The 15,567-nt window shown below is 23.0% G+C and overlaps 4 protein-coding genes across 4 annotated transcripts in view; 2 read left to right on the top strand and 2 right to left on the bottom strand.

Moving 5' to 3' along the window:
• The window catches only part of hbx5-2 (homeodomain containing protein), a gene marked incomplete at both ends in the record, with an annotated part of 5,485 nt that extends 2,651 nt beyond the window's left edge, over positions 1-2,834 (top strand). The window contains one exon of the mRNA XM_639347.1: positions 1-2,834. This exon is cut by the window's left edge and continues 2,131 nt beyond it. Coding sequence (XP_644439.1) covers positions 1-2,834 — 2,834 coding nt within the window.
• A 564-nt stretch (positions 2,835-3,398) lies between these two features.
• On the top strand, positions 3,399-8,071 carry DDB_G0273643 (hypothetical protein; the record flags this gene model as incomplete). Its single annotated transcript, XM_639346.1, has 5 exons — positions 3,399-3,662; positions 3,986-4,194; positions 4,279-4,442; positions 4,551-5,038; positions 5,102-8,071. The coding sequence occupies 5 exons, from the start codon at positions 3,399-3,401 to the stop codon at positions 8,069-8,071; spliced, it is 4,095 nt and encodes a 1,364-aa protein (XP_644438.1).
• A 177-nt stretch (positions 8,072-8,248) lies between these two features.
• fnkD-2 (FNIP repeat-containing protein) lies at positions 8,249-10,627 on the bottom strand (the record flags this gene model as incomplete). Its single annotated transcript, XM_639345.1, has 3 exons — positions 8,249-9,625; positions 9,717-10,283; positions 10,400-10,627. The coding sequence occupies 3 exons, from the start codon at positions 10,625-10,627 to the stop codon at positions 8,249-8,251; spliced, it is 2,172 nt and encodes a 723-aa protein (XP_644437.1).
• Positions 10,628-11,420: 793 nt separating this feature from the next.
• Positions 11,421-13,308, bottom strand: g6pd-2 (glucose 6-phosphate-1-dehydrogenase; the record flags this gene model as incomplete). Its single annotated transcript, XM_639344.1, has 3 exons — positions 11,421-11,741; positions 11,835-12,810; positions 13,112-13,308. 3 exons carry the CDS (start codon positions 13,306-13,308, stop codon positions 11,421-11,423), a joined length of 1,494 nt encoding a protein of 497 aa, XP_644436.1.
• Between the last annotated feature and the right edge of the window lie 2,259 nt (positions 13,309-15,567).

Raw genomic sequence — 15,567 nt, 5'->3', positions numbered from 1 at the left:
TCAAACCTGAGGAACACGCATTGGAGAGAAATTTATTAAGATTTCAACAATTTGTTAAAACTTTGGCAGAACCATTACAAAGGGATGTCGTCACATCAATGTTTGAACTGTCAGTTGATGCTCAACTCCAGTATGGTAGTAATTTAGATAATGATAATTTATCAGCATTAATGTTATTTCGTAGAAAGATTTTAAATTTTAATCTATTTCGTATGATGATGTTAAATGATCCAAATAGTTTCATACCATTACCTTCCCCATTCCCAATTCAAACTACAACAATCTCTTCAAATGGTACTATTGTTAATCCAACAAATGTAAATAATAATAATATTAATAATAATAATAATAATAATAATAATAATAATAATAATAATAATAATAATAATAATAATAATAATAATAATAATAATAATAATACAACTACAACAACCACTACAACTACTTCTGCGAATACTGTTCAATCTGGTACAACTAGTAATAGTAATTTAGTTTTCCAACAAACTTCAAATTCTAATACTTTATCACCATCTCAACAACAACAACAACAAACTCAACAACAACAATCTATTAATGGTAGTAGTACTGGTAGTTTAAGTGATGCCCAATATCAAGATTTAGGTATTCATTTAGATACATCTTCTGCTAATAGTGGTTGTGGTATTAATGTTAGTATTGGTAGTAGTATTGGTGGTGGTGGTGGTGGTAGTAGTTTGAATGGTAGTAATTTAAATGGTAGTAGTAGTATTAGTGGTAGTATTAGTGGTGGTAGTAGTAATGGTGGTGGTCAATTTATTATGTCACCTCAATTTTCATTGGATGGTGCATATCAACAACAACAACCAAGTTCATATAATATTAATAATGAAATGGAATTAGCTGAAAAAGATGAAGATGAAATATTTAATAATAACAACAAAGATAATAATAATAATAATAATAATAATAATAATAATAATAATAATAATAATAATAATAATAATAATAATAATAATAATAATAATAATAATAATAGTAGTAGTATTAATAGTAATATTAATAATGTAAATAATTGTAATATAAATAATAATAGTAATAGTAATAACGGTAGCATTAATTCACCAAGACCATCAACACCTACAACTCTAAATAGTAGCGGAAAGAGAAGTAAAAAGATATATAGAGGTGATTCATTTGGTGCAGGTAATGATATTAGTACTGGTTTAATGGCTAGTTCAGATCAAATCATTCCACCACCACAACAACAACAACACCAACAACTTGTAAATAATAATAATAATAATATGAATAACAGTGAAAATAATATATTATTGGCAGATTCCAATAAAGGATTATCAGTTTCATTGGGTTCATTACCAACAAATACACCATCTTCTATGGAAATCGAACAACAACAACAACAACAACAGCAGCAACAACAGCAGCAACAACAACAACATTTAAATCAACAACAAATTTTACATCAACAATTACATCATCATTTAAGTAGTAGTTTAGGTGGTGCACAATTTACAAATATTCAACAACAACAACAACAACAAAGTGGTAATATATTTTATAATTCACCATATAATTCATCACAAGTTTATATGAATCCATATGGTACTAGTATTACAAATACTTCTTTAGCTGGTCCTTCAACAACAAGTAGTGCTATGCAACATATGATCACTAATATGACTTCTTCAAATATTATTGTAAATAATCAAAACAATAATAATAATGATCAAAATAATAATAATAATAATAATAACAATAACAATAGTACAACAAATTCAAATGTAAACAATAACAATAATACAACAAATACACCATCATCACCACCACAACCAAATAATTGTACACCAACTCAAACATCAATAATTACATCGAATGGAGTTGTTGTACCAAGTTTACAAATGAGAGGTACAATTACTAATCCTCCACCAGTATTACCAACTCCTGATACTTTGGTTTTACAACAACAACAACAACAACAACAACAACAACAACAACAACAACAACAACAACAACAACAACAACAACAACAACAACAACAACAACAACAAGAGACACCTCATACACCAACTAGTAATAGTATTAGTTCACCAAGGTCATCACCTGTTCATCAACAATCACCATCAAATACAAATACAACCACAACTTCAACAACAACAATTAGACATAGTGCTGTAACACAATTATCATTTGCAGGATTACATAATCAACAAGTTTCACCAATTTCACCACGTTCTCCTCGTTCACCACATGGTACATCTGGTGATTATAATGATGGTAGTCAATCACCTTCCTCTCGTAGAAAGAATAGATTCACTGATTTTCAAATTAAAAGAATGAATGATTGTTTCGAGAATTTAGATAAAAATAATAATGGTAAATTCACAAGTGAAGAAATTTGTCAAATCGCCACAGAGTTGGGTTTAACTGATCAACAAGTTCGTGTATTCTTTCAAAATAAACGTGCCCGTTCACGTCCTTCTCCAAGAGGTCAACCTACGAATCCATTAACTTCTTCAACTAATAATGGTAACAATAGTAATTTAGCTTTACAACATTTACAACAACAACATTTACAACAAGTCCAACAACAACAACAACAATTATTACAATTACAACAACAACAGCAACAACAACAACAACAATTACATCAACAATCTGCTAATACAACACCTCAATTAAATTCAATGAACCCTAACAGTATTAATTATAATAATAATAATAATAATAATAATAATAATAATAATAATAATAATAATAATAATAATAATAATAATAATAATAATAATAATAATAATAATATTATTAATAATAATATCACAACAATAAATGAATAAATAAAAATTATTTTTTAAGAAAAACAAAAAACTAAAGAATTTAATTATTTAGAATTATAATGTTTTTTTTATTCTCTATTTTTTAATATTGATTTTGTTTATTTTTTTATTTTTTTGTTTTATTGTTTTATAAATTTCTTAATTTATAGTTTTTAAAAAAAAAAAAAAGATCCAATTAGTGGATGGAATTAAATATTTAAATTGTAATATGAACCCTTTTTTTATTTATTTTTTTTTTATTTTTATTTTTTTAATACTTTTTTAGAAAAAGTATTGCCGGCGGTATCTAAAGAAGTGGTGATTTTTTTGTTTTTTGGTAATAAAAAAAAAAAAAAAGTGGAAAAACACTAACTGGAAAAAATTTTTTTTTTTTTTTTTTTTCATTAGCCAAATTTGTCGCATTTTATTTTTTTTATTTTTTATTTTAATTTTTTTTTTTTTTTTAATTTTTTTTGAATTTTTTTTTTTTTTTTTTTTTTTTTTTTTTTTTTTTTTTTTTTTTTTTTTTTTTTTTTTTTTTTTTTCGATTTGTTTTATATATTTGTGTTGTTAATTTACTAGTAGATGACAGGTAGTAATAATTTAAATTCATTGAATAATAATAACAACAACAAAATATCTTTACAAGAAACTATACAAGATATAATAAAATGTAGTATTTGTTTAAATAGTCCAAAGAATCCAAGATTCTGTCCAAGATGTTCAGCTTTATTTTGTTTGGAATGCATAGATCGTTGGATAATATCAAATCCTACTTGTCCTGCTTGTAGAGATACTTTAACAAGTGATAATTTAAATTCAAATTTAATTGTTTCAAATATTTTAAATGTAATGTATAAATATATTTATAATAATAAAAAAATAAAAAAATAAAAAAATAAAAAAAAAAATATATATATACATAATAAAAAAAATTATAATAAAAAATCTATAGATTTTTTTTTTTTATTATTATAAATATTTCTATATGTAGTTATTTTAGTTTTAGTTTAAATTTGTTTTTTATTTTTAATTATATTTGAAATTTTATATATATATAGAGTTTTTCTTTACTTTTTCTTAATTTTTTTTTTTTACGTGTTATTTTTTTTATATTTTTTTTTTTCTTTTAAAAAATTTTAAATGTACTAACTATTTCAATAATATATTAGGAATTGGTTAAATCAGAGCAAGAAGAATATACATCATCAGATATATGTAATTATCATGGTTATGAAAGATTATATTATTGTTCAACTTGTCAAGAACCAATTTGTTCAGATTGTGCATTATTTAAACATAAAGATCATAAAATTGAGAAATTATCAATAAATTTTAATAAGAATTTAGAAATTTTAAAAATTGAAGAAGAAGCTTTAAAGTATGTACAAAAAAAGGAAGAATATATATATATATTTTAACATTTTACTAACCCTTTTTTATATTATTTTATTTTTTATTCTAGAAAAAGACAAGAGGAATTAATTGAATTAAATTCATTTTTAGAATTAGATGCCGAAACATTATTAAAAAATAAATCACAAATTGAAAAAGAAATTTCAAAAGTAGTAATTACAATGAAAGCAAGATTAAAATATGATTTTGAAAGAAGATATAATACTATTTTAGGTAAATACCTTTTATTATTATTATTTTTATTATTTTTTTTATTTTTTTTAAATTTCTATATACTAATTTTTTTATTTTTTTATTTTTTTTATTTATTTTAAAAAATAGAATCACAAGAAAAGATAAATAATGAATTAACACATTTAGATTTCATTTATAATGATTTATTAAATCATTATAAGAAATCACCATCATCATTCGTATTGACAAGTCAACAATTTATAGGTGTTTTACAATCAGTTCATAAGAATTCTATAATGGATATTTATACACCAATCAATACTGATTTAACAAGTGAATTGATACCACCATTTGAGAATAGATTATTAAAATTTGAAAATTTCACAACTGGTGATTGTTTGTTCAGTAGTAGAATAGCATTTTATGGTATGACATGGGAAATTAAGTGTGGTATTGAAGAAGATAATTGTTTCTTAAATTTAAAGGTTTTAGAATGTAATTCAGATGGTAAATACTTTTATATGTTTACTATTGTTAATCAAAAAACAAATGTAAATAAATTGATTGAATTTGATTTACCATTTCAAGCTGGTGAAACTTTTTATATTCCAAATTTCTCTTCAAAACAAACTTTGGTATGTAATACTTTTTTTTTTTTTTTTTTTTTTTAATATTAATATATATTTTTTTTTATTTAGATTGATGAAGGATTTATATTACCAGAGAATGATATATTATTATTACAATTTTCTTTTAGACCTCAAAATTATTTTTGTTATAGTAATGATTTAAAGAGATATATAGATATATTAGAGTATAGACATAGGGGTTATTTTGGTGAAGAGGATGAAGATGATGGTACCATTGAAACTACTGTAACAAAATTACCAAATGATAAATCAACAATACTGGGTTCTGATAATTATAATGATAACTATAATGATGATGGTATTGGTGATTTAGATGAAGATGAAGAAGAAGAAGAAGATGATGAAGATGATGATGATAACTTGGATGATCATTTACAATATGATAACGATGATGATGAAGATGAAGAAGAGGATGATGAAGAACAAAATGAAGAGGATAATGATGAAGAAGGAACTAATATCCCTACATCAGAATATGAAGATTTAGATACAAGTTCAGCTAGTGTCATTTCAAATATCAATAGGAGAGACAGGTTTAAAAATAATAATATTAATAATAATAACCAATTTGTAAATAGTAACAATAATAACAATAAATATAATACTACTAATAGTAATAATAGTATAGTTGGTAGTAGTAGATATATTAATAATAATAATAATAATAATAATAATAATAATAATAATAATAATAATAATAATAATAATAATAATAATAATAATAACAATAATAACTATATTTTAAATAGAAGTTATTCAACAAATAAGATTTATAATTTCTATCAAGATGAAGAGGAAGAGGAAGAGGATGATGATAGTAATATTGATGATCAAGATGAAGATGAAGAAGAAGAAGATAGTGAAGAAGAATCATCGTTATCCTCTTCGGATTTACAAGATTTGGATTCAAGTGGGGATCAGTCATCATTAGAATTTTCATTTTCAAAATATACAAATAATTATTATAGTAACAACAATAATAATTACAATAGTGGTGGTGGTGGTGGTGTTGGTGGTGCTGGTGATAATAATAAAATTGAATGTATTAGAAGGGATTTTAATAATTTATTAAAGAGAATCAATTTTACAAATAGTCAATTAACAAATTTAAAACCTGGTGTACCAAAAGATGGTGATTTATTAAATGATGATGAAAATGATAAAAAATGTAATATTCCATTAAATGAAGATGAAGAGGAAGATGAAGATGAGGAAGATGATGTTAATAAAAATAAAACAACTTCAACTACAACTACAACCACTACCGCCACTACAACAAATGAGGTTGTCACAATAAATCCAAATACCATTTCAAATAATAGCCAAGATGAAGAGGAGGTAAAGAGTGATATCGTTAAGTTATTAGAAAATGGTATTGCAAATATGTTAAATAATAGTAATAGTAGTAATAGAAGTTCAAACAATCTAAAACAACAACAACAACAACAACAACAACTACAGAAAGATGATCAAAAACAAAAAGATGAACAACAAAATAAATCAAATACTGGTTGTGATATTGATCAATTAAACATCTTATCAAAATTATCAATCAAAGAAAGCTGTGATAGTATTAAAAATAATGATAATGATAGTTTAGGAAATAGTACTAATAATAACAATAATAATAATCTTAATAATAATAATAATAATAATAATAATAATAATAATAATAATAATAATAATAATAATAATAATAATAGTAATAATAATAATCTTCAATCATTTTTACAATCAAATGAAAATACAGAAAATGAAACCGATTTCAATGATAATAATACAAATCCAGAAACAAACACAGAGACTGAAAATGAATATTTAACAAGTTCAAATATGAACTTGGATGGCGGTGAAAGCGAATTCGATAGTAATAAAAGCTACGAAGGTAGTAGTACCGATGAAAATTTTAATTCAGATGAAGATTACCAGGATGAAGATAATTTCAACCAAGATGCAACTGGTAGCGAGAGTGCTAATAATGATGATTATTTGGATGATAATGAAAGAGAAGGCTCAGATTCAATTGAAAATTATGATGAGGATATTGAAAAAGTATTAACCTCTCATAATATCATAACTACTCCTTCTATACCACCATCTCAACAACCACAACCTCAACTTCAAACTCAACCTCAAACACAACCACAATCTCAACCTCAATCTCAACCTCAACTTCAACCTCAATCTCAACCCCAACCCCAAACTCAACCTCAACTTCAACCTCAACTTCAACCTCAACTTCAACCTCAACTTCAACCTCAACTTCAACCTCAACTTCAACCTCAACTTCAACCTCAAACTCAACCACAACAACAAAAGAAATATGATGACTTAAGTGAAAATCAAATTCAAACCGAAAATAGAAACAAAAAGATAAAAGAAGAAATAAATAATAAAACCAATAACGACAATAATAATGAATTGGGTAAAAGTAGTAAGAGTAATACGAGTAGCAGCAGCAGTAGCAGTAGTAGTAGTAGCAGTAGTTATAGCGAAAGTGAAAGTAGTGAAAGTGATTCAAATAATGAATATGATAATGAAGATGAAGATGATATTGTTAATCAAGTTTCAAATTTTAATTTCAATTTCAATGATGCATCCAACTTTAAGAACTTTTCATTTAGACCAAAATTCCCTTCAGATGAAAATGATAATGATGACAATGATGATGACTATGAAATTAATATAGATTTAAAAAATATACAAAAGATTTCTCCAATTTTAAGAGCAATAGAGAATGGTGAAAGCAATATCAATCACTATCAATCTCCAGTTTCATTATCTTCTTCTTCCTCTGTTAGTAGTTTTAGTGGTAGTGGTAATAGTGTTCCAATAACAGCAACAACAACAACAACAACAACAACAACAACAACAACCACTACAACTACTGATGACGATAGTGGGATTAATATGCCTATATCACCTTTATCAGCTTCACCACCATCACCACCACCTCAAAATGAACCTCAAATAAATAATGAAACAAATGACAACGATGTAAAACTACCCCAAATATAATCAAAACAAAATCAAAACCACACACATACATATATATATTTATTTCTTTTTTTTTCTTGTTTCTTTTTTTTTTTTTTATTCATTTAAAAAAACAAATAAAAAAAAAATAATAATTGTAAAAAATAAAACTTTGTCTTCTACTATAATAATACATTTTTTTTTTTATTTAAATTTATTTTAATTTATCTTTTTTCTTATTTGTTCATTATTAACAGTTATTGTTGTTACAGTAGATTTTACATATTTTGTAATATCAGAAATAGCTTTTTCATTTAAAGTTGTTATACCAAATGATAGATTTGTTACTGATGATGGAAGATTTGATAAACTTTCAATATTAGTAAAATTTGAACCAAGTGTTAACGATGTTACATTTGATGAAATACCATTTTTTAATAATTCAATATTAAAATTATAAAGATTTAAATTTGTTAACGATTGAGAATATGGAATGGGGTCTGTAACTCTAAATTTTAATCCACTTCTAAATGATAGAACTGAATGTAACAAATGACCTGGATAAACATAATATTCATCACCCAAATCCAAATATTTAACTGATGAAGGTATTGATTCAATAACTGAAAAAAGTTTATTGAAAACTAGGTGAATTACAGATGGTGGAATAGATTCACCCCTAATTGGATGATTAAATGATGGTAATATTAAAAATTTAATTCCGCTTGGTAATAATTTTGGTGTTAATGGCTGGTTATACATTGGTAACTTTAAGTATTCAACAGTTTCAGGAATTGGTAAAGTTTCAAATGATTGATTAAATGTTGAAAGTTCTAAATATTTTAAACCAAAAAATAATGATTCTCTAGTAATCTTTGAATTTAAAATTAAAGTTAATTTTGAATCAAATTCATTTTGAGAACAGGACATATAGTTTTGATTATTTTCATTATTAATTTTAATTGGTTTGTTAATTTGTTGTATTTCACCTTGTTGAATTAATTTTGAAACACCACTTGGAATGGAACCTTCGCTAAATGGTGCAGAAGCCAATGGTAACTCTAATGTTGAAATATAATATGGTATCACTCCCCATTGAAGTGGTTGTTTATATGAGGCTAATGATAATTCAACTAAACTACATGGTAAAGCACCCCATTCTATTGGCTGATTAAAAGATTGTAATTTTAAAATTGTTACAGTTTTTGGAATAATGTCTGTTGTTAATGGTTGGTTAAATGATGATAATAATAATGTTCTAACCCCTTTAGGAATTGAACCTTGAGTAAGTGTTTTGTTATAAGATGGTAACTTTAAAGTACGAACACTAGTTGGAATTACACCTGGTAAAATGGTTTGATTAAATGAAGCCAATTCCAATGTATGAATACTTTCAGGAATTACACCAACATTTAATTGTCTATGAAATGAAGATAAAGATAAATAATAAACACCATATGTAAATGTTTTTTTACAAATTGGTTGATTAAATAATGGTAAAATTAAACCATCAGAATTGTTTTGAATTCCAATATAAATTAAACCATCATTTGGTTCACCAATTAAAGTTGAATATTTTGGTAAACTTGTTGTAATCTTAAAATAATAATAATATTGAAATAATTTAAATTAGAATAATATTTTAGAAAAAAAAAAAATAAACTTTAAAAAAAAATTAAAAATTTACCTTATTGGAAATTATATCAGTTAGAATTTGATTATTAATATTTTTAGAAAGTAATTGTGAAATTACTTTTTTAAATTTTTCAACTAAATGATTTGGAATTTTTGAAAATAAAAAATCAATATTTTCATCTTTTGTACAGTCACAACCCAACATTTGAATTAAAACACAACCCAAATTAAACATATCCAAATGGATTGAATCTTCGTAACCAATGTTTAAGGAGAAATTAATAAATTTAACACTAAATCCATATTCACTTTCATCATTAACCAATAATATATTTTCACCTTTTATATTACCATGAACGATTTTATTATCTTTGTGAATACAATTTAATGATTCTACCAATTTACATGTTACCAATTCAATAATTGTATTTGAAACATTATTAAAATTATCTATTGAACTATCATTTGGAATTAATTTAACTTTTGAAATTGGTATTGAATATTCTATAAATTCCAAATAAATATAAACATCTTGATTATTATCTTTACCACACCCATAATATTTTAAAACATATTTATTATCTCTTAATTTAATATGATTTAAAATTTCATTTTCATTCTTTTTTTTTATTTTTATTAAAAAAATAATTAGTAAATTATATTTGATATAAAAAAAAAAAAAGAAAAAAAAAAAAATTATTTGTTAAATTATAATTGAAATAAAAAAATACTTACAAAATATTGAGATTTAATTTTTTTAACAGTACATAAACCAAAACGATTATTTGTAAAATTTGGACCTTTTAATTTTTTTGACATATAGACAGTGAATTGTTCGTTAGATTCTAATTGGGTTATAATCTCCCATTCTTTTTCAATATGATTTTGAAATTCAATTTTTTTTTGGTTTGTAAATTTTATATGAGTATTTATTTGATCAAAAGTTGTAGATATAATATCCATTGTTGTTTTATTATTATAATTATGAATATTTTTAATTATAAATTATTAAATTTTTTTTTTTTTTTTTTGATTTTATTTTATTTAAATACTTAAAAATAGAATCAAAATCAAAAATAAAAATAAAAATAAATAATTAATAATAAAAATAAAAATAACAAACAAGCCCCACAATTTTGTAAATCGAACCACTCATTTCAAAATTGTAAATTGGATTTTATTTTATTTTATTTTATTTTTTTTTTTTTTTTTTTTTTTTTTTACAAATCTAAAAATATCGCATCGTGTTAAGATTAACCTCCTAAACACAAAATAAATGAAATTTTTAATTAAAAAAAAAAAAAATAAAAAAAATAAAAAATAAAAATAAAAATAAAAACCCATTGATTACAAAACCATCAAACAATTCTTTCTAATAATTAAAAGGGTATTTTTTTTTTTTTTTTTTTATATTTTTTATTTTCATTTTTTTTATCAAAATCCCAAACTACAATCACTTCTTATAAAAATACAGCATATGTACCCCAATAATACAATCGGTAGAATTGTGTTCATTTCCATTTTTTTTTTTTCTTTTTTTTTTTTTTTTTTTTTATTTATTATTTTATTATATTTTATTTTTTTATTTTTTTTATTTTTATTTATTATTTGTAAACTAAACATACAAAACAAAACAAAACAAAACAAAAAAATTGGTTTAGGTTGAATTTTTTTTTTTTTTTTTTTTTTTTTTTAAATCTGGTATTTGGATAAATCTTGTTTGTCTTTTTTTTTGACAATTTTTAAAAAACTTTATTTATTTTTTACTACCTTGTGGAGAATTACCTGGCCAATTATAACCTAAGGATCTAATGAAACCAAATTTCTTTGATAATTCATCAGCAGATTTTGGACCACGTGAACCAAAGGAATATGGTTCAGGTTTAATCTTTTCTTTTTCAATTTGATCGAGTAATGGTGTAAATATTTGCCATGCAACATCTAATTCATCATCTCTGACGAAAAGGTTATGATCACCTTTAATTGAATCAAGAATTAAACGTTCATATGCATCTGGTAAATCAAGATTTTCAAATCTATGACGATATGATAAATCTAATTCAGTTTGTTCAATTTTCTATTATAATAATAATAAAAAAAAAAAATATATTAATATTAAATTTTTGGTGATAATTAATAATAATAATAATGAATTAATTAAAATACAAACATTTTCTAAACCTGGTTTCTTTGATAATAATTTTAAGTAAACAGCTTCACCTGGTTGAATTCTCATAACTAATTCATTTCTTGAGATATCATCATCAGAGAATAAAAAGTTATCTGGACGTTTGAATTGAATTCTAACTTCAGTTTTTCTTTCATCTAAAGCTTTACCACATTTTAAGATGAATGGCATACCTCTCCATCTTGGATTATTGATATGGAAAACAGCGGCAGCATAGGTTGGAGTGGTTGAATCCTTTGGAACACCTTCATCATCTAAATAGGCTGGAATTTTACCTTCAGGATCGGAAGTATATTGACCGAGTACAACTTCACTCATTTTAATTGGTTGAATACAACGAAGTAATTTAACCTTTTCATTGGTGATATCATCGGCATTCAATGACACTGGTGGCTCCATTGCAACCAAAGAGAGTACTTGAAGCAAATGATTTTGCATTACATCTCTAATGATACCAAATTGATCGAAATAACCACCTCTACCCTCGGTACCAATGTCTTCTTTGAATGTGATGGTGATTGAAGAGATATGTGATTTTGACCATAATGGCTCGAATACTGCATTGGCGAATCTTAATACCATTAAATTTTGTACCATCTCTTTACCCAAATAATGATCGATACGGAATAAATCTTTCTCTTTGAAAAGTTTACCCAATTCACTAACCAACTCTCTTGAGGATGCTAAATCACGTCCAAATGGTTTCTCAACGATAACTCTTGACCAACCATTCTTTGAGATCAATGAACCATGAATACCAATACTAACTTCAATGAAAATTGATGGTGGAATTGCCATATAGAATAAACGATTGAATTTATCAACACCTTGTTGTTTCTTTTCTTCTGCTAAAATTAATTTTTCAAATTCATCATAGGATGCTTTTTCATCATATTTACCTGAATGATAATGTAATAAATTTAAAAATTGTTTTTTCTTTTCTTCATCACCTTTTAATCTATAAATTTATATTTTTTTTTTTAATAAATTTAAAACAAAGAAATGTTAATAAATGTTATTTTGAAAAAAAAAAAAAAAATTGTTCCGAAGGTCAAAAAAAAAAAAAAAACTCCGAAAACTAAAAATAATAATTTTCAGCGTAAAGTCAAAAGTGAAAATCTCGTGTATGGCTTGTCCCAAAAAAAAAAAAAAATAAAAAATATTTTGAAACAAACACGCTTGAATAATAATAATGATAGTGGTTGTCATTATTAATTTAATGAGGTGATTTGAAAATATAATTATTAAATATGGTTTACCCTTTTGAGATTCTAGCTTTGAAATCACCAATTTCAATATGTGATCTAGCATAACCATAAATGATTGTGTTGCTTGGTAACAAATCTCTAAGATATAAACCAAAGAGTGCTGGATAGGTCTTTTTCTTTGCAAGATCACCTGATGCACCTAAAATAATTACTGTTAAAACTGAACGAGAGTCTGGTGTTGATGTCATTTTATTATTATTGTTGAGGTTGTTGTTTTCTTTATTTATATTATTATTAAAATTTAAATAGTAATTATTTATAAAAAAGTTCCTAAGGAATAGTAATAAAAGGAAAAAAAAAAAAAAAAAAAAAAAAAAAAAAAAAAAAAAAAGTGAAAAAAGTGAAAAAAAAAAAGAGAAAGAGAAAGAAAAAGAAACAAATGAATATTAGTAATATTCAATATATTAGGTTTTTTTTTTTTTTTTTGTTTTTTTAAAAAAAAATAAATAAATAATAAATTTAATTGAATAATAAAAAAAATAAAATAAAAATAATTTATTACAATATTAATACGGTAATTATTAATTTTCCAATGCTTTGCATGCAAAATAATACATACAAATATTAATAGATGTTTTTATGTTTTATTTGGGGGTGTGAGTATTGTTGTAATACTTAATAAATATGAAAAAATAAATAAATAAAAAAATAAAAAATAAAAAATAAAATATGAATTTATAAAAAAAAAAAAAAAAAAAAAAAAAAAAAAAAAGCAGTGTTCACTCCTTAATTAAAAAAATATTAATTCAAAAAAAATAAAATTTTTTATTTTTTTTTTAATTTTTTTTTTTTATAAAAACACATCCGAAACAGATTCTTTTTTGTGAAGGCTTTTATAATTCCCGAATTGATTGGTTGGAATCTATTTATCTGCAACTCTCAAATTATTTTCATTGACTTTCAAAATTAAATTAATTAAGTCCTTGATTTTTTTATTTTTTTTATTTATTGTTAGAAAAATAAAAAAAAAGTAGAAAAAAAAAAAAAAAAAAAAAAAAAAAAAAAGGATTAAAAAAAAAAATAAACCATTACATAAAAACATTAAATTTAATCAATCAATTATCAAATCCTTTTTTTAATCAGGAAACCAAAAAAAAAAAAAAAAAAAAATAATAATAAAAAAAAAATCAAAAAAAAAAAAAAAAAAGTGGCAGAATTAAAAAAAGTAAAAAAAAAAAAGAAATTAAGTTTTTTTTTAACTATTTTCAGATATTTTTTTTTTTTTTTTAAGATAATGTTTAATTCGGTTCCGAAACACTTTTTTTTTTCATATGAGAATATTTTCAAAACTAAATGCATAATTTATTATCAATTTTGACCAAATTTTTTCAAATTTTGTTTTTTATTTTTTTTGACACACTTTTTTTTTTTAATTTCTTTGAATTCTTAATTATTTAGGCAAAATTGAGATTTTTAATTGCAATTAAATGAATTCTATGATAAATTATTTAAAAAAAAACCCATAAAAAAAAAAAAAAAAAGAGTGACACCAATTTTTAATTGTATAAAAACTCTTTGCCAAAAAAAAAAAAAATAATAAATCAAACCATCCAAAAGCAACATTAAAAAAGTATTTTAGTTTTTTTGAGCATTGGATGGGTGAAAATTAAATAAAAAAAAAAAAAAAAACAATAATAAATCATCACAAACAGTTTTAGGAATTAATAGTATATATCTATTTATATATTAATTGGGAAGTTTAAAAACCCCATATATTTTCAATTTCCTCACACACATAAGGTGTATATTTATGATGTAATATATAAATATATAATAAATTTTTATTACATATATATAATATAATTTTTAAATATTAATTTTATTTTTTTTATTTTATAGATTCAAATAAAACTATAAAGAAAGGAAAGAAGAACATTGATTCACTATTCATAAAATTTCAATTAATATCAAAGTTGGTATTGATTATGTTCTATGTAACACAAAATAAAAAATGATGCATTTACAATAGTAAAAGAACTAATTATTAACCTTATAGGTCAGGATATTAACTTTATCATACCATAAGTGTGTGGTTATATAACAAAAACAAATTCAAAACAAAAATAAATAATAAAAAAAATAAAAAAAACAAAACTCTAACCAAATTGTTTTTTTTTTCTCACTCTTGAAATATTTTGTTTTAACATTTAATATTTTTATTTTTTTTTATTTTTTTTATAATTATTTTTTTATTTTTTTTTTTATTTTTTTATTACTTTATATTATTTTTTTTATTTAAAGGGTATTTCAATTCATTAAAATCTTTTTTTTTTTTTTTTATGATAGCTTGAGATCTCTATATGAAAGATCTTTTAAACTAGTTAAAGATCTCGCTGCATGTTCAATTAAACAAAAATCAAAACCATGGTTTCGTGGTTGTGTGGTGATAACCGCTTTTACATAGTTAATATGGAACTTTCTAACGAGGATCATAACAATATTTTCCA

This window comes from Dictyostelium discoideum (genome assembly GCF_000004695.1).
Source record: "Dictyostelium discoideum AX4 chromosome 2 chromosome, whole genome shotgun sequence".
NCBI lineage: Eukaryota > Evosea > Eumycetozoa > Dictyosteliales > Dictyosteliaceae > Dictyostelium > Dictyostelium discoideum.
This window is presented reverse-complemented; position numbering and strand designations above follow the sequence as displayed.